The sequence below is a fragment of the Raphanus sativus genome, unplaced genomic scaffold, assembly GCF_000801105.2.
Source record: "Raphanus sativus cultivar WK10039 unplaced genomic scaffold, ASM80110v3 Scaffold0002, whole genome shotgun sequence".
Taxonomy (NCBI): domain Eukaryota; kingdom Viridiplantae; phylum Streptophyta; class Magnoliopsida; order Brassicales; family Brassicaceae; genus Raphanus; species Raphanus sativus.
The window spans coordinates 129,414-151,852 of NW_026615330.1; the positions used below are offsets into that span (position 1 = coordinate 129,414).

General features: G+C 35.3%; 2 protein-coding genes and 1 pseudogene across 6 annotated transcripts; 1 reads left to right on the forward strand and 2 right to left on the reverse strand.

Moving 5' to 3' along the window:
- The first annotated feature begins 4,483 nt into the window (after positions 1-4,483).
- LOC108812374 (ENHANCER OF AG-4 protein 2) lies at positions 4,484-12,353 on the forward strand. 5 transcript variants are annotated; one of them, XM_056995551.1, is made up of 14 exons: positions 4,484-4,827; positions 5,177-5,253; positions 5,480-6,264; positions 6,340-7,159; positions 7,234-7,741; positions 7,919-8,027; positions 8,212-8,324; positions 8,403-8,584; positions 8,738-9,404; positions 9,504-9,978; positions 10,149-10,229; positions 10,318-10,477; positions 11,595-11,877; positions 12,023-12,353. In XM_056995551.1, the coding sequence occupies exons 1-12, from the start codon at positions 4,714-4,716 to the stop codon at positions 10,386-10,388; spliced, it is 4,002 nt and encodes a 1,333-aa protein (XP_056851531.1). In that variant the 5' UTR covers positions 4,484-4,713; the 3' UTR covers positions 10,389-10,477; positions 11,595-11,877; positions 12,023-12,353. The 5 variants fall into 5 exon arrangements, with proteins under 5 accessions (XP_056851531.1, XP_056851527.1, XP_056851528.1 ...); XM_056995547.1 differs by having other exon boundaries at positions 4,485-4,827; positions 5,480-7,159; XM_056995548.1 differs by having other exon boundaries at positions 4,485-4,827; positions 5,480-7,159; positions 11,747-11,877.
- Positions 12,354-13,660, reverse strand: LOC130500627 (uncharacterized protein At5g23160-like). Its single transcript, XM_056995552.1, has 2 exons — positions 13,207-13,660; positions 12,354-12,925 (listed from the first exon to the last, which is right to left on the reverse strand). The coding sequence occupies exons 1-2, from the start codon at positions 13,549-13,551 to the stop codon at positions 12,506-12,508; spliced, it is 765 nt and encodes a 254-aa protein (XP_056851532.1). The 5' UTR covers positions 13,552-13,660; the 3' UTR covers positions 12,354-12,505.
- Positions 13,661-14,747: 1,087 nt separating this feature from the next.
- On the reverse strand, positions 14,748-17,730 carry LOC130500630 (cytochrome P450 86B1-like; annotated as a pseudogene).
- Between the last annotated feature and the right edge of the window lie 4,709 nt (positions 17,731-22,439).

Below are 22,439 nucleotides of genomic sequence, written 5' to 3' on the forward strand. Positions count from 1 at the left end.
AAAGTCATCCTTCATTTTGTTTTTCTTTCTCAAATTAATTAATATATCCTTCATTATTTTCTTGAAATTATTACTTGGTGTTTGATACTTCTTGAACATGAGTACGGGTTTGGTTATATTAACGTGTGAATGCATTGATGGAAACAACTATGAGAGCATCATTTCTCAAACAAAAAAGAAATATTAATATTTTTAAATAACTTTGTTAAATTTTTAAATTTTGTTTTTGAAAAATAAACCAGTAAACAAAAAAAAGTAGTTTTCATGAATCTCTCAGAATATCTCATCTGAAATTCCCTTCTCAATTTCTTTCGAATATTTTGATTATGAAAACCTCTTTTAGATATTTCCAATGGCATGTTCTATATATGCTCTCGGAAAGCATGTTCTATGCTCTGATGATCTAAAGAAAAGTACATTTTACAAAAGAGGTTTTCATAGAAAAGTATATTTTACAAAAAAAAAAGTAACTGTAGAACTATTCAAAAACACTTAAATAAACTTCACCAGTATTGCTGAAACTGGAATGTTCTATTCGGAAAAATAACATGATGACAGGACCAAAAGAAGCTTTACTTAATACTCCAACCACCCATAAGCGCAAACAGAAAGAGTCTCCATCGGAGGCATCTCGACGAAATCAAGAAGAGATTTGAGCCACAAAGGAGACTCCTCAACTTTTTTTTTTTTTTCCATTTATCCTCAACTTTCTTCTTCAACCTTGTTTTGAGATTGATTTATAGTCTTCTTCCTCCTGATAAAACTAGACATGAGTAGCTTCTCAAAGGCTCCTTCTACAGACTCTCGGCTTATCTCATGCTCACTTGCTCAGCGTACTGCTCTAAGAAAAAGTTACTTGAGGCCCATATCTCTTCCTCTGAAGCGTAATGGCTGATCCCTAAACGCACGCTTGTACGGGTCCCACACTCTAGTCCGAGGGAACGTTGGAACATTGCCTACACAAAGTCATCACTTCCCATTCAGACACGAGCCAAAGACGAAAAAAGGTTGAAACTTTGAACCTTATCCAAGTCGAAACTAACTACACAAAGACATTACATTACTTTCCCATTAATCAGACATGAGCAAACAACGAAAAAGCTCAAAACTTTAGAAAGAGAATGTTACTAAGACAGTGATCTTTCTAACTCTCAGACTCTCACCACGAACCCTTGACGGAAACTGTTTCTTAAAGATCGAAGCTTTGGATAAGTTTGGACCTTCTCCTAATCGAAAGTGACTAAATTTGAAGATGGTTCACGAACTGAGCAAAAGAAAGAGAAGATGATACCATCAGAGGCGCACCTAGGGGCTCTGAAGCTCCTTGAAACGTTCCGTGACGGTGACAGTGGCTTACTTGGATTCGAGCTGCATATCAGAAACTAAAGCTCTTAAGAAACAGTAATTGAACATACAAACAGAAAAACAGATTTAAAGTATTCAAATAGAAAAAACAGATTTATTTTTAAAATATTTCATATCTAAAAAACGAAATTAAATTATATATATAACTTAAACTAATAAAATAAATATTAAAATTTGACAACTTGCTTGAAATAGTATTTGTTATAGTAAAACAGAAAATGAAAAGTAAAATAGTAATATTAACAAAAAAATATTTCTTCTTATAATATGTTGAGACTATAAGACATATAAATATGATTTAAAACCACCAATTATAATATGTTAAATCATTATTTTAGTTTACAATTTTAAAAAAATCAAAATTTCCAATTATTAATTTCCAAAATAAAATATAAATCCAATACAAATACGGTTTCCAATAAAAATAATTCAAACAAATCAGTTTATATATTTTTTAAAATTCAAATTAAACCATAATAATTTAAATTACATATAAATAATATAAACAAAATATTTTTTTAATATAATATATATATATATATAAATGTATAATTTTTACATTGAAAAATAACATTTTAAAAATGTAATACAAAATCTTTTAATTGAAGCTATAAGAAGTGAAAAAGATATCACAAATCATAGGATTTAAAACCACCAATCAATCATATTATGAGAATCAGCATTTTAGTTTGCTATTTTTTAAAATATCAATATTACCAAAAAGTTGTTTATTTCAAAATCAAATGTAAATCAATTTAAATATGATAAACTTAAAAAATGAAATTAATAATATATAAGTTAACTGAAATATATAATAGATTTCCGAAATTAACATGAAATATCTTACAAATATAATAATTAACTTATAAATGCAAGATATTTAAATTTTACGTTATATGCTATTGAAAATATTCAATAATATGATTTAAAACACATAGGATCAAAAAAAAAAAAAAGAACACATAGGATCTAATACAACTAATCATAATATAACAAATCATTATTTTAGTTTTATATCTGCAAAAATGTCAATATTCCAAAAATTTGTTTATTTCAAAATAGAACAGAAATCAATATCAAATAAGGAAAGCAAACAAAAGTAAAAAAAATAAATAAGATAATTGAATATATGGTAATTTTTCGGAAAAAAAATATGCAAGAATTTCAAACAGTTATAACTATAAAAGTCACCAATATATGCCAAATCATTTTGTTAAATTTTTTATTTCTAATAAATGTCAATGTTACCAAAATTGTTTATTTCAACATAAAACCTAAATTAATATAAAAAGGTAATCTTAAAAAAATAAAAATATTAACAGAAAAAAGAAAATTGTGTATTTTTATGAGAAGGGCTATATGTTATTAAAATATTATAGATATAATTTAAAACTAAGAAAAACATGCCAAATCAAAATCATAGTTTACTATGTTTAGAAATCTGAAGAGAAAATTTATTATAATAACTTAAAATACCAATTAAGATAAACTAAAAAAAGAAACTACAAAAATAACTTGAGATATATGCTAAGTCTTTCAAAAATTAACATAAAAATATTGATAAAATTGTCATAAACTACGCCAACACATACAAATGGCATATACATCAAAATAAAATAGATAGTTAAAATCAAAATAGTTAAAATAATCAAATAAATAAATATGTAAACTGAAATTTAGTATTTAAATTTTCTTAGTTACATAGGTATCGGCCTTAAAAATAGTCTAAGTTTATACTTAGTTACAAAAGTTCTTTTCAAAAAAAAATAATGGGTTATTTTGGTCCTTGTTTGACTGAACCAATTCATTCTTACAATAATTGTACAAAATATTATTATAGATAAATGATGACAAAAGTAATTTACTTATGTAAGATTTTTTATGGTCTGATTTGAAGTTACCTCATTCTCACATAGGTTTACATAAATGAAGATGGATGATAGCGTGTTTGGTGAACTAAAAACTTCATATCATTTTGTAATATCTCACAGGTCATATCATTTTTATGTTTGATAGTTGAATCTTTCTAATACACAACTTCTCTCTCTAATATGTGTGTGTAGGTGTTACCATGTGTAAAGAACAAGCAAGGGGAAGAAATGCTTCATGAGCTTTGCCATATGTGGAACAATCATAAGAAGATGGTTTCATATCTCGCCAAGTTTTTTGGCGGTCTTCAAAAGATTGAAGGCTTTTGCTGATATCTTCAAGCTTCATATTACTGCAAAATTGGATGCCCTTATAGAACAAGTCAAGACGCACTTAGCAGTGGCCGTCGTCGCGTGAACGACAAGGTGCTTGTCAGAGAGATAGCTAGTCTACACGATAAATACGTGGAATATGTCAGGGACTATTTTCAGTATCCCCCTTCCACGAGGCATTCAAAAAAGCTTTTGTAATCTGCTGTAAAGCAATATTAGGTGGAAGCTTAATTGCAGAACGGCTTGCAACCTTTTGCGACAATAAGGCATAAGTAAATGATCTCTCAAAGGTGTACAAGATTTACGATGCAGCTTCCCTCTCGTTGGAACCTGTTCCAAAAACTTTCAGCTCTTGTGTTATTACACAAGTGACCGAAAACGCACTTGGACAATCTAACTATTATAAAAAGGTTTTTAAAAAATTCGAGATATGATACAGTATTTAATTGTTTTTTTGTCTAGTTTTGGTTCTCCAATGGAAAAGAAATCAATAATAATGTTCACAATTTTACAAAGGAAATAAATTTATGTATCTATAAGACTATAACCAATCGCTTAAGATTATAAAAGATAAATGGAAAGTCCTTACAGTTGATCATCTGGATCATATTGTATTGTAACCATCTTTTTTTTTCTTTGTTGATTAAAACATATTAAATTTCAACAGAAAAAAAGAAATGGAAATTCTATTAATTATTTTTGTTTGCTTTTTTGTTTAAATCAATAATAAATGTTCACAATAGTAGAAAGGAAATCTGTTCAAATCAGTAATAGTGTTTACAATTTTAAAAATGAAATACTGATCTGTACTGTATGACTATGACCAATAATAGCTTAAGAAGTTAAGATAATAAAGAAAAATGAAAAGTAAAAAAAAAAAAAAGAGAGAATTGGATCTCTCCTTATGTTAAAAAGAAAAGGAAAGAATTCATCCCCAAGTTTCTCCCTCATTCACATTACCTCTCTCAGCCCTGAGCCTCATCGTCTCGCGACTGCCTCAATCTCTCTCTGTTGACCCATAGCTGTATCTGTTGACGACTCAACCAGCGAATTGGAATCAGAGTTTCTTATTGGTGTATCTTTACGGGATTGAATTGCTCAATTGTGTTGAAAAAATTAGGGTTTTATACAACAATAGTCGCCTCCTATGGCTCCGGGGCGTAAAAGAGGAGCGGGCAGCAAGGGCAAGGACAACGGGAAGCTGATTCTCGGTGATCTCGTCCTCGCCAAAGTCAAAGGCTTCCCCGCTTGGCCTGCTAAGGTTTGGTTGTTGATTGATGAGCTCTATAGTGCCTAAAGCTCCATAGACATTATTAGCTTTGTATAGTTTCCTATTTCGTTGATGAGCTCTACTGTTCTCTTTAATTAATCTGTTTACTGTTGAATTTGTGAGAAACTCATTGTTGATAAAAGGTTTCATGAATCTCTATGTATACTGAGAGTGGTAGACTATCTATCTCTTTAGTTAATCGGTCAGATTCTACTGTTTTTGATTATGTTGTCAGATTCTACAGTTATGAATCACATATGTTGATAAAGGTTTCATCTTGATAAACAGTGAGCGTGAAATTATTTTGAATGAATAAAAATTTGGTTCTTTTGAGTTTCAGATCAGCCGGCCTGAAGAGTGGGATCGTGCTCCAGATCCCAGGAAGTACTTTGTTCAGTTCTTTGGTACACAGGAAATGTAAGGCAACTCTCTTGGACCTTTCTCATTTATCAACTTTAGTTAGTATATCATTCTTGCTAATTAGGCACTAGGTCTCGGTTATCAGGTGTTCTCTTACCTTAATTAAAAGTTTTCACCTTTACTTGATGTTTGGTTGTGTGTTTTTTTGTTGCTTACTATGTCTTTAGAGTTGATTTTTTTTATTTGCGTTGTGCGTTGAGCAAGTTACGTTACTTTATTGCAGAGCTTTTGTTGCACCACCTGATATCCAAGCCTTCACTAGTGAGTCAAAGGCCAAACTGTTGGCTAGATGTCAAGGTAAAACTGTTAAGTACTTTGCACAGGCTGTGAAGGAAATAAGCACAGAATTTGAGGGGTTGCAAAATCACAAGTCTGATGTTTTGGGTAATGAGGATCCGATGGATGCTGCGGATCCTGGTTTGGTAAAGGATGAGACAGTTGATGGATCAGATCACATCGTCACTGATTCTGATGGAACTGATAACTTAGATTCTGAGGTGGGACCTTACTTCCCGAAAGTAGAAAAGAAAAAAGTTGAAACAAAGAAGCAGGGTTCGTCTCCATTTCGGGAATCCACAGCCACATCTTCGGGTAGCGAGTTACTAGAGCAGGTGGACCCTGAAATAAAAGAAGAAGATTTTGATAAAGGACCTGATGGTTGCACTAAGAAATTTGGTAATGGTCAAAAGGATCTGCCCAACGGTAAGAGAATAAAGAAGGAAGCAGGTGGCTCGGACAGAGAAGGTAAAGATACAGTTCGCAGAGACAAAAGCAATAACTCACATGCCCCTGATGGTCGAGATACTAGTGGTAAACCAGAATTCAGAAAGTCAAAAGGTCTGTTGTCAGAGAAATCTAGGTCCAAAGTGTCTGGAGTTAAGCAAGAAATTCCACCTGGCGTTAAGGATGGGGTTTCCGGCAAGAAAAGGAGGCTTGAAAGTGAATCAGGGAAGCCTGCACAAAGAGTAGATGAGAGCTCACGTGCGGCTAAAAAGCCGCGGTGTGAAGGTAAAAATGACAAAGACAGGTGTGAAAATGATTCTACTGGCACTGTATCAGATATTAAGCGTGAACTTGTTGTAGGACTAAGTGCTCGTGGAGGTGATTTACAATATGATAAAATAGTTGCAACAAAGCGCCGGAGACAAACAGTGGAGCATGATACCTCGCCTCCTTTTTCTGGGTCTCGTGTTAAATCCGAGAAAGGTCAACTGGAACAGAAAGACCGTGCATCTTCTGTTAGTAATGTCAAGGTTCCAGCTTCACAGTCGCTGAAAAAAAGGAGGGCTGTTTGTGTATATGACGAAGATGATGATGAAGATCCGAAAACCCCATTACATGGAAGTCAAGCCGTTGTTCCAAAAGCAACACCAGTATTGACTGATGGTCCTAAAAATGCTAACGTAGGTCGTGATACTTCTACCAAAGCCAAAATATCTGCTAGATCTACAGAGAGTATGGGACTAAGGAAAGTACCTCTGCGTAAACATTGTGAGGATACTTCACGTGTATTATCAGATAATGTGGAGAATTCTACAAACATCTTACCCATGGTAAAACCCATCAGCCAGTTGCCGGCAAAGGATGTAAAGCAAATCTTGCAATCTCCTATGAAGTCTCCTCAGCTGGTGTCACCTAACAAGCAGGTTGCTGGACAGCATAAACCTGTCAAACCATCTGTCAAAGTTTCTGGTGCTTTGATGGCAAAGAAGCCTCATAGTGATTCTGGTAAGGAAGCAGTCGTAGGATCTGATAAAGTAAGCTCTACCCGATCTCAGCCTACAAATCAGAGACATAAACCAGCTTCAGTTGGAGATATGCCAACAGTGGTTTCAAAAGCTGGGTTACGTCTGAATGATGCTGGGGTTTTAAGAGACACTTCTGAGGATTTCTCTGCTGTTATGTATGTCACGTTCTATCCGTAGTTTTTGTGTGGTTTTGTTGTTCTGTCGCTTATAATTAGTTTTTATAATGCAGGCTTGATAAAAATCGAGAAAATGAGAGTGCTCCATTCACCAGAGCGAGGACCCCAGATTCGGCTGCATCTATGAAGGATCTAATTGCAGCTGCACAGGCCAAAAGAAAACTAGCACATTCGCAAAATTCAATTTTTGGAAAATTGGACCCTAGTTTTTTAGGCATCAATGATACTCAGATGAGGAGCCATTGCCCAATTATGGTTCAGCATGCTTCAGCTGCCATCGTAATGCCTGTCCCAGTTCAAGAACATCAACAAGACTCATTTCCGTCAAATCATGAGCATCAGTCCTCATCAGGAAATCAAAATGAGACTGATGATAATGAAGAGAGAAGACGTAGTTCAGGGCATGAGTCAGTTGGAGGGTCACTTAGTGGTGGCACTGAGGCTGCTGTTTCTCGGGATGCTTTTGAGGGCATGATAGAGACCTTATCGAGAACTAAGGAAAGTATCGGACGTGCAACACGCCTAGCAATTGATTGTGCCAAGTATGGGATTGCTAGTGAGGTAAGATGGTCGGTTGGTTTATATTTATGTTCTGTCTTAAGGCTGTCCACAAACTTAGTGTTAGGCTGCACAGAGAAAGCTACTTTTAAGTTGCATTTTTCTCCGCTTAGCTTATTGGATGTTTAGCTTGCTACGTAAACTGCTTTAGCTGGGAAATTTATTTGTGTTCTTACCTAGGTGGTGGAACTTCTCATAAGAAAGTTGGAAAGTGAGCCTCACTTGCATCGAAAAGTGGACTTGTTCTTTCTTGTTGACTCTATCACCCAGTGTTCGCACAACCAAAAAGGTGAACTTTTCTCTTGCCTACCTGTTCTCGGATCTTCAGTTCACTGAATTGCTAATAGTATTTGGATTTTATTGTTTATTTATTTTTGACTGCATTTCGAAGAGTACATCTAGTAAAGTTTGCTATTAGAATCTATTTGTACCTAGAAAGATAAGTAATTACTGAGATTATGAATTTTGTGTAGGTATTGCTGGTGCTTCATATGTTCCTACTGTGCAAGCTGCTTTGCCACGTCTTTTAGGGGCTGCGGCTCCTTCAGGGACCGATGCTTGTGATAACCGTCGTAAATGTCTGAAGGTGCTTTTACTATTTGCTCGTTTTGAAGTTATCTTTTCATTTTTCGTAGGCTGGAGTCAGTGACGTCCTTTTTTTTAGGTTTTGAAGTTGTGGCTTGATAGGAAAATCTTTCCTGAATCTCTTCTGCGTCACTATATAGATGATATTGGAGCTTCTGCTGATGATGCAACTGTTGGGTTTCGACGTCCTTCCAGATCTGAGCGTGCTGTAAATGATCCTATCAGAGAAATGGAAGGGATGCTTGTTGATGAGTATGGCAGGTATGCTAAACGCTTGTCTTTCTTAGTAGTTTACTCTCTGGATCTCATAGATATTGCTGATTACAAAAGAACAGGCAAAGTCAATCTATTTATCAATGAGTTTGGGATCAGTTGTTCGAGTGTTAATGAACTTATTTACCATTTTTTCTGCAGCAATGCAACTATTCAGCTGCCAGGGTTTTTCTCTCCTCATACCTTTCAAGATGATGAAGAAGATGACGATCTTCCAAATCTTCCAATACCACAAGATGCGAAAAATACATCATCTGGGGAACCTTTCAATGCTTTAGACGACTTGGAAGCACGTGATACTTTGAGTGATACAGCCCATAGAGTTTTAGAGGATGTAGATCGTGAACTTAAAATGGAAGATGTATGTGATCAGCCGAAAGATGTAGCACCTTCCGCTTTCTGTGGGAATGAGACAAAGGGTCAGTCACTGGATGCTAGGGAACCAGTTGCAGAAAAGTCAACTGGGGTGCCTCCTCTTCCAGAGGATTCTCCTCCCCTGCCTGACGAATCACCTCCATCTCCCCCTCCTCTACCTCCTTCTCCACCACCTCCATCCCCACCTCCTCCGCCTTCATCTCCGCCCCCATTGATGCCACCACCACCACCTCCCCTTTCACCTCCACCTTCACCGCCACCTCCACCTCCACCGCCTGCACAATCTATAGCTTTACCACCATCGTTAACCATTCAACAATCCATTGCTAGCCATCAACAGTTACCGCTTCAACTTGGATTTCCTCTAGCATATCCATTATCGCATCAAACATATCCAGGATCTGTGCAGCAAGATCGCGGTAGCATTTTCACTGTACGTTCGTTGATTTATTATGTTTGATGTTACACAAATTCCTAATGTATATTTTCCTATTTTATCATTTATGGTTAAACTCCTGTGCACCATGTGCAGGGTGATCAAATTGTCCAAGGGCCTGGAAGTCATGTTGAGAGGGCTGGAAAAACTGAATTTTTCGTGCAGCAATCATCTAATTTTTCTCCAGCAGGAGTGTGTAGCTCCAGGGAGCCTTCAGCATTTACTTCCTCCAGACAACTAGAATTTGGGAACAGCGATGCACGTTTTAATCCTGAAGCTTCGTCACAGAACCAACGGTTTCAACTGAACATCCCTCTATCCCAAAGACCTATGCTTAGGAACCTGCCTTCAGCACCGTCCAGTCATTTTCCGTATCCAAGCCATGTTCAGTCACAATCCCAGCGTTCCTACACTCATCCTTATTCTTTCCCACCTCAACGTGATGATGGACGGCGATTTAGAAATGAGGAACCATGGCGGATGTCTTCAAGTGGTCGTAGTGCAGAAAACCAGAGTGGTGCTTGGATACAGGGGAGAAATTCACATCCAGGCTTTCCCAGAGTCACAGACAGTATGTAGATACTTGATACCTTATATACTCTCTTAATGTTGAGCCGTATTAATTTACATGATTGCTTGTGAACTTTGAGATGCATCTGTTAACTATGATATAATTTTCCAGCTTGTATGTTTGTGTCATGGTTATCCTTGTTATTGATTGTCTTATGTGCAATTCACCAGATTTTTTTCGGCCACCTTCAGTGGCAATGAGCTATCAGCCTTCTTCTGCCAGTAACTTGCAAGCTGTGCCTACAACTCCAGGTGAGATTATCTCACCTGCATCTGATTACAGACTCCTAACGGCACTTTCAAATACTTTATTCTTACCATTTTAAATTACCTATTTTAGGTCATGCTGCTTCCCAGATGCTACCATCTCGGTCAGACATACCTACCGCAAATTGTTGGAGGCCAGCTTGAGGTTAAGGTAGAATTTCGTTGGTCTGCTCCTGTCAATATCAATGGAAAAAGGAGCTGCTAGTGCCTCATTAACAAGATTAATCCTCTAGGTTTGAGTTTCTAAATTCTAAAATTAAGTCAGTACTGTCATCAAACAGTTAACAGTTATACAACTTTCTCTTCTATGAGAACTTTTTCACTTCAAAAGGCAAACAACTTTTGTCAGGATTCTGTAAATTGTATTCTTTTTCCTGACAATTGTATCTGGACAGATTAGTGTTTTTTTTTTAAATTGGTTAGGAGTTCCGTTCCTCAGTCCTGTAATTATCACAATGTGCACAAAGCTTTTACTGGTTCAATACTTCATAGTCAAATAGTGTTTTTATGATTCTTTTCCTAAGCTTTAGTAGTGGGTCTTTGTTAGTTCTCAGACCAGAGGCTTACTGCTTAGTCTATATATTGTTGTTTGAATGAGTACAGTCCCTTTAGGTCCATGGTTGTAGACGTCCCTATAACTACTCTCTCTACCACGGGGTTCTCTTCATATTTTTATTTATTTTTTGTACTGAATTTTTGTTCTCATATCTTTCTCTTCTGGGGCTAGGCTTGAGACAGCCAGCTAATCTTATGTCAGTGTGTTCAAAACAACAGCCTTCTTAACTTGTTTTTCTAAGCATGTTAATGCAGCTGTGTGTCATGTCTAAGAGTGGTTTGCATAATTGCCTCTTTAAGTCTTTATGTGGTCATGGCCATGGGGGTATATGACATGTGAACATGCGTGCGATCTTTTAGGCTTTTGCTCAATAGCTTTATAATCTTTGGTTTTTGAGAAAGCTTTTGTCGTGCATATATCTTCAAAGTTGTGTAGCGTTTTTCAACTATGTGTTATTTGACAAATGTGTATGTGTTTGTTTTGCTTTGATCCGAAAAGTGGAAACACTTATCTTTCTCCAGTGACGGTCTAAAATTTATGATTCAGTGTTATTTATTCAAAGTTTGAGGTCTCTCTACCCTCTCCCTAAATTAATTTGTCAAACTACTTCTTGCTTTTTTCTGTTAAGTACATTATTGTTGGGGAACAAGTACTAGATTGAGAACCAGGTAGAATAGTGCTCCAGAACATAACAGTTTGTGTTTTAATCATTTGTTCTTGACAAGAGTTGGCTATTTTGAGGGCATTCAGTAGTTGGTCGAGTTTACTTATTTTTGTGTGTGGGTTTTCGTCAGATCAAAGCTGCCATGTACAGTTAGATTCCTGGTATATGCTTTCAAGTCGCCTGTTGTTTGTGTTGTGGAATTAAATGCCCTGGGGGATAGTTTTCTATATACTTGTGTGTGTTGTGTTGAGACTTGAGTTGCGAGAACATATCTTCTTGAAGGTGATTTGTGTCTGACGACAAGCTTTTGATACAAAGTTAAATCACCGTGAGCGATGGCAATCATCGTGCTGGGGAAATCTGTGCGCATTATACAAGGCTGTCTCATGATCTGATAATGCCAAAAGTTTGATGTAAGAAACTTCTCTTGTTCTTGTACTCTCTGTCTTCTTTTTTGTGTACAGTGAACTAGAAAGAACACACATAAGTGAGTTTTGTCTCTCGTAAAACATAAACAATGTGAATATGTAAGATGGGGGAATTGTCTTCTTGGTTCAGGTTTATTAGAGATTCTGAGATTGGTTGGGGGAGCTGAGAGTTGCAGGTCTTGGTGGGAACACTACTAGGCTTTAGAAGATTGCTATCTCCTCTCATCAATAGAGTTTCTCAAGTTCGGAGGTAAAGCTTTTTCGTCACTGATGATCATTATTACCTCAGGATCTTTTGGGACAGAAAGTAATTTAAAGTCAGGTCACTGAAACTAAAATGTTGGTATATTATGCTAGAAAATGTTGTTTTACTCAATTAGGCTATGTAGTTAACAGTATTCATCAACTGATCTTGTAACCAAAAGATTAGTCCTTGTTCTATTGCATAGGATTGGTAAAAGTTGAACCAAAGGTTTTACTTTCAAAAGCTGTTAACAATACAACATATAGACATTACTGTAAATCACAATGGATATTCAAATGAGATTACAACTAAGGGAAATCAATAATAATAATCAATTAACAAAAAAATATAAATGATATCAAAAGGTGGTCACATCAAAACGCGGCGTTGCTGCCGTACCAAAAACCCATCCAAAACGATTTTTTTCTTATAAGCCGCAGAGTTCAAATCCAAATCATCTTTGCCTTCAGCTTTACCGCCACCAGTGCGTGTGCGTTTGAGACGAGGGAGAAAGTAACACCAAGTACATGTACAAATAATAGCACACAGACGCCCCCACATCAACATGATCATTAGCGTTAGCATTATGATTGATATCCCAATCACCGAGTCAACCCGCGACGCTTTCCTGACCCGTGAAGACTTCTCCCGTTTGGATCCGGACCCGACGGTTGTAGTCGGTTCGAGTTTCCCGACACCAACTGTAGTAGTTGACACCTTTCCGTAACACATGTCGTATCCTGATAAAGTCAACGGTTCCGGGTTTGTGTCTCTTTGCTGAAAAGAAAACTTTTTAGCTTCTTTGGGACGTTGAACAAAAAAAAAAGCTTCTTTGGGACAGAACATAACATCAATGTTCTTTTAAAAAAAAATTGACAAATTGTTTTTTTAGACTGAGAAGATGTTTTTTTTTTTAATTGTGGCTTAAAGTTTTATTTACAATCAGGAATATAATAATAAAACAAATTATTGTAGTATTTAAAAAGGAATATAGAATAATAATAAAACAAATTATTTTGTTTTGGGAAAGAAAATAAAAAAGGAATGAATAAATAGTAGTGAATAAATACCTCTTTAGTTTCATGTTGTCCAACCGCAGTTATGTTCTTCGGGTCAGTAACTTGACGTAACACCCGAAACAGGTTTTGCTTATCATCTTCAATAGTCGAGTTATGTTTCTTCGTCTCACAAATCGTCGTCGTTGTGATCTCGCAGTTGTTTTTCACACGGAATGCTGTCGCTCGAGAAAACCAACGACTCCTTGTTTTCTTCTTCTTATTCTCTTGACCGCCGGCGCCGTCGTCTAGCGTTTGTTTGTGTGAGTGTATCTTCCGGGAGATACCGAAGCAGCCAAGAAGATAAGACGACGAAGAAGAGAACGTCTTCTCTCTGGCTTTCCTCTCCGGTTTGCCCATTGAAGTTTGAGTCGAACGAGAAATGAAATATTATGTAAGGATTGATGATTCTGAACAGTTGGGATTTAATCTCATTTGATTTGTTTTAGTTATTTATTAGAACAGTTTGTGTTCGCACGCTTTCGATAATGCGATGTAAGTATATAAATTTTCTTAACATGTTTCCAAGTATCAAGATCGTGCCTTATAGGAATTTTCTTTGTAAGGCAGTAATATAACTTATTATTTTGCTTCACAAAAACATAGAAGTTTTATAATTCGAATGTAAAATTAAAGTTTAGTTACTAGTCTACCAATATATGATTGATATATATCCTGATAATCTCAGACACTATATCCCAAAAAACTAATTACAACTGAAGTTAAGAAATTGAAAATAAATCCCAAAGTTTGACGACGTTTTAGATTAAGTTCGATCTGATAGCATTACAGATTAGTTATGGTTGTGTCCACGTTTCTACATCGCCAGAGTTTCTCATGCTGTCTTCTTATCTTTCTTTCTTTTATTATGACTCCATGTCTCATATTGAGTTTTCTTTGATACTAGTAGTAAATTTCTAAGACAGCTTAGCAGTGATTCAACCAAATTTACATAAAATCAGCGTTTCGGTAACATTTAATTTTCTTTTTTTTTTAATCTTGGACCCTGAAGGCTAAACCCATGCATTTTTATTCCAGGATGAGATAAACTTAGGTTGTAATTTTTCTGGCACGCGATAAGAAGTTAGGTTATGTTGGTAGATGATTTTATTCATCGTGTAGTTTAAGAAAACAACCTTATAAGTTGAAATTGTATTCCAAATTGTTGTGAGAAAAACAATGTAACCTTTATGCAATCTTTTTATGCTTAAAATTTGAAACTTGTATAGCCGTTGATAAAGATACATGCAAAAATTGTTGCGAAGTTATGTTTCAAAGTGATTTGGATACATATTTTGACTTTGTATGAACGTTCACTGATATGTGTCTAGGTCTACTAATATGTAAAAGTTATACCCATCCATCACTTTATTTTTCAGGATAAAGTTAGGATAGTTTTCACCAAACCGTTTAGTTTCTTTACGATTTTGTTGTTAGTAGAAGAACAGTTTGTTATAAAAGTTTGATTATAATATGATACTATACCTAATAAAATTCGTACTTAGAAAAATAGATAAATTCTAAGATAAATTTATTATATGATATTACAAGCCCCATGACCAACTAGTATTCCTAATATTCGAACAATGAAATGGCCTACATATAACTAACCATAACAACCTTCGTCCTAATTTCCACAAACACTAAAAACCCTTTTGGATTTTAGACCAAACACATCATCGTATGACCAATTGAAAAAATAAGCATTATTTTAAAATTCAAATGATCCAAAAATAAGTAAACAGTCTTCTTACGATCTCCATCTTAACTAATTAACAAATCTTAAACATTAAACACTACTACCATCTTCAATAGTCTTGGCATAGTATTGATCTATCTCGGAGAAACTCCTGTTGATCAAATTGACCATCAAGCCATGTTTCATGTACATTGTAAGAGCTAGCTTCGGTTCCACTTTATGACCTTCCACCACCTTCACCTTGTAGCGATAAACTATAGCAGCCGCGGTAGATTTCATCTGATAATAGGCAAAATCTTTGCCTAGACAAAGGCGTGGACCGCCATTGAAGGCCGTGAATTTATATGCCGACTCACTCATAAACTGTCCATCTCTTAGCCACCTCTCTGGCCTAAACTCGCGACAGTCTTCTCCCCAAATGGCTTCCATACGACCCATTGCGTAAATAGCATATATAACCTTTTCTCCTTTTTTCAGTATTGTTCCATCAGGAAATACATCATCTTCTTGTACCTGAATAATAATTGTAACAAATAAATAAACTTCAGCAACTCTATAGTTACCTCACGCGCGAGGTGATAGGTTTAACATCATAGAAATTTAATATGAATGAGTTGGTTGTTAGGTTTCATGGGGAAACAGCAGAACATAACATTCTTGTGTGTAACCAAGAAGTCAAACAGGTAGTAATTCACTTCTTCATAAAAGAAATGATTTTAAGATACCTGCATATTAATTAGTTGTCTTCCCAGTAATTTTCATAAATACTATTTCTTGTTACCGATTAGCTAACCAATAAGAAACCAAACATAATAGCATATTTAAGCTTTTTGGTGGTCCAATGACTATAAAATATTAACAGTAACTAATCAAGTACTTAGTATTTTCTTCCCAATTCCGTAGTCCATCCACATTTAAAAACGATTTTTTGAATTTTGTTTTTGTATCTGAGAGATTGATATTTCAAAATTTTAATCTATTCATTTTTTTCAAAACTAAAATTAAATTACATTCTAAAAACATGAATGATAAGCTTTATTTCAAAAGCAAATTTTTTAATTAATTCATTTTTTTCAAAACTAAAATTAAATTAAAGCCTAAAAACCTGAATGTTAAGCTTTATTTGAAAGCAAATAAACTTAAATTAAACAAAACTAAAATTACTAATAGATAAGACTACATATTTTTTTGTTAATATGTGTGAACATCTTTAAAATATTAATCTTTCAAATACGAAAAGTATATGTTTGCAATTTTAAACAATTGGCTTTCTTGGTAAGCACTTAATAGAGATTAGTAAGGAAAAATAACAGATTTAGTTAGAAATTGGTACCTCTTTATGATCAACGGGAACTGAAGGGTATAACCTAAGAGCTTCAGACAAAGCAGCTTGTAGATAATCCATCTTCTTGATCTCTTCTGGTCCGAACACAGGCTCATAATCTATCTTCCCTCCCTTACCATTATCATCCCTCTGCCTCAAAAATCTTACATATCTCCACCATGATCTTCTCTTCCACTTCTGGATTCTTCTCTAGCAACCAGAAGAACCAGCTGAGAGCAACAGAAGAAGTATCTCTCCCAGCAAGTATGAAGTTCACACAGATATCACGAAGAAACTTGTCTGAAAAGCTACCTCCCTTCTCATCTCTCAGACCCATAAACACCGTCAAGAGATCAGATCTCTTTGTGGATTCACCCTCAAGAGACAGTTCTTTCTTCCTCGTCCTGATAACTTCATCAGCAAAATCATCCACACCTTTTATTGATTCCTTTAGCATCTTCTCTGTTCCTAAATCAAGATACTTCATGAGCTTCCATACGCAAGTAGGCATGACGAATCTACAAACTGCAGCTTCGGTCGCGTCCTCAAAGGCTTTAGCAAAGGGTATCACGGGTTGGTCTGGACCGAGACATCCTGGATCGACTCCAAAAGCAATCATGCATACGTTATCAAACGTTAGCCTCAACAACACGTCTTGTAGATCAATAGGAGGAGAGCTTTTAACCGAAGCTTCAAGAACTGGTAAGAGCCTCTTGTGCACAAGCTCATACAAGGAGTGAGTTGTAAGCTGTCTGAACTTCGCTGAATGAAACTCGATGCTTGCGGTCTTCCTCTGCCTCTGCCAAGTCTCGTCATCCGCGTTGAATATACCCTCTCCTAGAAGGTCTCTGAGGTTGTCTCGAAAGTAAGAACCTTTAGGGTAGACAGAGAAACGGTTCTTGAGGAGATGCTCAACGTTTCTTGGGTCGCAAGTAATGGTACTGTTGAGGCTGCTTAACCAAGGGCCTCTGAAACGGAAAGTCCCGTTTTGACGACGGAGAACATCGCTTAGTCACTCGTATATGTTTCCTCTGAGGCCGGAAGCTAGAGAAGGAAGCATCCCTAGAAAGGGCCATACGGGAAGACCGTAGTGTTTCTTCTGACGCAAGGAATGTATGGCGATAAAGGCTAAAAGGGCAAGAAGAAGCTCGAGAATTTGAACGTTTCTGAGGAGAAACAGCCTCTGTGAAACAAGAGGGTCATTAGCGTCACTGAAGGTGAGATGGTAAGAAGAATTGGTACTCATTGCGAAAAAGAGATGAATAATGGAGAGAGAGGGAGGAATGGAGAGAGATTAATAATAACAATGGAGGTGGTGAGTTTAGCTAGTGGGTGAAGAATATTGCATGAGTTTCTTGTGGCTCTCTCAGGAGAAAATAGGGTTTGATGGTGAGCAGACAGATGTTGTGTCTTTATATTCATGCGGGTTCTTGATTCTCGTGTGTGTGGGTGTATATAACTTTTCTTACACTTTAAGTAGGGTCTGTTTTTGGGAATTTCAAAAGTCGAATATTATTGGGAGTTTATATAGAGAAATAGGGTTGTAGATTGTGTTTGGGAAATGATTCAGATGAGAAGTGGTTGATGATGGGTGGCCTAAGTTACTCCTCTATCATATTGAGCTCATTGCTTCGTCCACGTTTGTTTCTTTTTGTATTATTTTTTTCACGTCAAGTTAGCATTTTTATATTATTATTACGAGGAAGTTAGTAAAGAGTATTTTATATTCCCATTATCCGAAATAAAATGGGTTATTATCTATAGAAAAGGATTAAAAAAAATTGATGATAATTCTTGATTTTCACTCCATCTTATCATGTAATTAATTCTGGTTTCTCAGTTCTCAACATTAGCTCAATATTAGTTCTTCATGTCTGACATGTCATTAATATACATAGTAATACTGTATTTAAACAATATATGAATTTTAATAATTTTGACAATTTTCAGTTCTTTATTTTTATATGTAGATATTTGACAAATTAGTGATTTCTATTAACAATCATTTATGCATTTGATCCAGTTATATCAAAAAGAAAAGAACACTCAAAATTATATAAGAAAAAAAATCAGTGAAATTTATTATATGAATAATAAGCTACTAAGTATAGGTTTTTTAGATGAATATATTTATTGTACACAAGATAGTGTCCATAAATTTTATTATCTTCGGACAGAAAAATATAAGAAAACCCAAAAGCACAGTATGAGGCCTATTATTAAGTAATATGCCTAGACATGGTGCTGCAGCCTGCAGCCATGGAGGTGTGCTACTGAAGATGCAACCATCTTCATCAATGGAGGTTTTTGAGCCATGCTCTCAAGATTTCTGATGTTTTCAGTTCTTTATAGTCTATACTATTAAAGCAGAATCTCTATTAGGATTCTGCCATTAGTTTTCAAATTATTTACAAGAGAGTGCCATTATCTTTTTTAAACATTTTTAGTTATTTTGCTAATTATATAGTTAACTAATAAGAATCAACTATTTTAAAACCAATCCCATTGTTATCTTTCTCCACCAATTATAAGACCCATCGATCTCCAAAATTACAATTATCAAGGATTTTGTTGACTTGAAAGTTGAAACCCAAAAAATCCTAGCTATACAAACCCACGAAAACTTCGTATTTATCTCTCTCACGCCTCACATTTTTAATCTATATCTTATTAGATTAAATCTTTACACTTTTTTTTCTTAAGCGTCATCTTTTATCTATATATTATTAGATATATATCTATAGGCAGAGATACTATAGCGTAAGCACTAGCATATCTAATCTACACTATAAAATGTTTATCCTCCTTACTAGCCCTTCATTCAGCAAATAATTTATTTTAATACATGTTACATACGTTCTATGGAAACATTGAGATTATATTTTACAAATATTCAAAAAAGTTTTGTCATCTACTATATATTTATTTTTCTTATAAGAAAACGTGTATATAATGTTACTCCATTTAATGTTTCTCAATAATTGTTACAAAAAAATGTTTGTCAATTTTCTTAATTTACATTTAAATACAAGGTGCACACCTAAAATCATATCTCGAATCATAAAGTTCCCTAAAACATATCTCTAAACCCTGCATTTAATATTATAGATCCTCAAAAACCTCTAAATATCTATATATAGTAAATATTATTTAAAAGTTATACACATATTTAGCAAGGTTACAGTATTCGAAGGAATAGTAGATGGTTACAGTATTTTCACATAAAATCTTTAACATAATAGTCTTAAATATTTGTTTACGAGATTTTTTATACTAACCATATTTTAAAATAAGCATCCTAACTAAATTGTAAAAAAAGAAAACTGAAATATATATTTAGTTATCACACATGATTTTTATCTTGAATTAAAAATATTTTCAATTTTCAAAAGATTTTGTGCTTGAAATATTTGATGGTAACAGTATTTTCACTTAATATCTTTTTTTTGTGCACATCTCTCAATCAGTTTAATAAATAGATTTTGTTATTTGTTTTCGAGATTTTCTTTTATACTAAATATATTTTAAATAATCATACTAACTAAATTGTAACAAATTAAAATATAATCTCAATTCAAGATATCAATTTATAATACGTAAATTTTATTTTGAAGGAATTTTTTTGAAATTTTTTTTTCATTTTGAAAAGTTTGTGATTTAAAATTGGAATACTGTATATATATATATATATATATATATAAATATATATATATCAAAACATAAAGCTTCCTTTATATTGAAATATACAACTTTCATACTTTTGAACATATTTAATGATAGATTTTGCATATATTGGAATATATAACTTTCTTAATATCTAAATGTAGAAAAGTAGATTGTGGATATATTGTTGTTTTGCAAGAAAACGATAGTGTTGCTCTTGTGGCTGAATAAAAATATGCAGAACCTAAATTATTAAATGTATTAGTTATTCGAATTAACATATTATATAGAATCACACCTTGTATAACAAGAAGTCCTTCTCTTGTTTATTCAATATCAAAAGCTCAAAACACAAGTAATCACACACGCCAGAATATATATTCTGCAACAACATAATGCATCTCCATATATATATATATATCTTCATACTATCCTAAACCTATTAGGAATCACACAAATCATATTTCCTATTTCTTATAGATAAACACAACATTAATAAGAAAAGGAAACTTATCAACTCAAGCTTAATCAACAATCTCCTCCTTAAGCTTGAAGCTCTCTTCATTCACGTCTTGCACTCCAATCAATCTCCTCATTTCCTTGAACTTGATCTTTCCAAGTGACTTTGTAAGGATATCAGCCTTTTGATCAACTCCAGGGATATGTTCAACTTCAACCTGTTCGTTTTCAACACATTCTCGGATAAAGTGAAACCTTCTATGAATGTGTTTGCTCCTACCATGAAACACAGGATTCTTTGTAAGCGCAATGACAGATTTGTTATCAACCTTGATCACCACCCTCTCACTCTGCGTTCCGACAACTTCACTCAAGAGTTCTTGTAGCCAAATAGCCTGCTTTTCAGCCTCCGTTGCAGCCATAAACTCTGCTTCACAGGATGATAAAGCCACTAGTTCTTGCTTCGTTGAACTCCAGGTAATGGGGCTTTCTCCAAGGTAAAAGATATGTCCAGAGGTGCTTTTACCGTCGTCAGTATCTACGTTGTGGGAGCTATCGCTATAGCCTAATAGCTTAGTCCCGCATCTGCGTGTGTAATGGAGCCCGAGTGAACACGTTCCTCGCAAGTACCTAAGTACCTGCTTCAAAGCTGCTCCGTGTGAGGTCTTTGGCTCCTGCATATACCTACTCAAAACCCCAACACTAAAGGACAAATCAGTTCGTGTGTGCAGCAAGTATCTCAAACATCCAATGCTGCGACGGTAAGCTCTTTCATCGATCTTATCTTCATTCGGAGCTTTAGAAAACAGAGCATTGATCTCTAAAGGCACATGAGTTGGATTACACGAACTCATTCCTGCATCTTCAAGTATCTTCTTTGCATAACCATCTTGCTTAAGAACAATACCACCACTATGTTGTATAACTTCTATTCCAAGTAATAAGTTAACAACCCAAGATCACTCATCTCAAACTTACTAGACATCTCTCGTTTGAACTCAAGAATCGCCTTAAGAGATGACCCAGTAACTAGTAAATCGTCAACGTAAACTGCCACAATAAGAACCTCTCCTCTTCCTTGTCTCACGTAGAGTGATGGTTCCTTCGAGCATCGTTGAAACATCAAGCCGCGAAGTATCTTGTTAAGCTTTATATTCCATGCTCTCGGTGCTTGTCGCAAGCCATACAATGCTTTTTTTAGCTTATAAACCTTATGTTCTTGCCCAACAACCACAAAGCCTTCTGGTTGAGTGACGTATACGTCTTCTTTCAAATCTCCGTGAAGAAACGCTGTCTTGACATCAAGATGATGTATCTCCCAGCCATGTGACTCAGCCAAAGCGATGATCATCCTGATTGTCTCAATACGAGCCACGGGAGCGAATACTTCATCATAGTCTATGCCATGTCTCTGCACATATCCTTTTGCCACTAACCGAGCTTTGTATTTACTGATAGTTCCATCTGCAGTCCGTTTGATCTTAAACACCCATTTTAACCCAATGGGTTTAACACCTGCAGGAAGCTCAATCAAATCCCAAGTATTATTTTTTTCTATCGAGAATATCTCATCCTTGCACGCATCAACCCACACTTTCATCTTCTTGGCTTCTTCAAAAGTCCAAGGTTCGTCGTTTATTATCATCAACAGCAGCTCACTTTCGACTTCTGCAAGTAGAACATAATCTTCGAGATACGCAGGTTTGTTAGATGTTCGCTTTGAACGCCGTGGCTGAGTGCTCTCGTTGGTTTCATCATCACTACTTTCCTCTGCCTCTTCGTCAAAGTCGTGCTCATCTCGACTTTCATCTTCTTTGTCCACTTCAGTTACTCTGTTCTCATCACTAAGAGTACTATCCACCAACTTTCTTATATTAAAGTCGAGTTCATTATCAATCTCTTTACCGGCTCGCTTTTCGTTCCACTTCCACTTCGTTTCTTCTTCAAAAACAACACCTCTACTCACAGTGATACGTTTACTTAGAGGGTCAAATAGTCGGTAAGCTTTGGATCCCGGCTCTGTTCCTAGATGAACCAGAGTCCTAGACCTATCATCAAGCTTTTTTCTACCTGCTGACTATGTTCTCGCATGACATACACAAC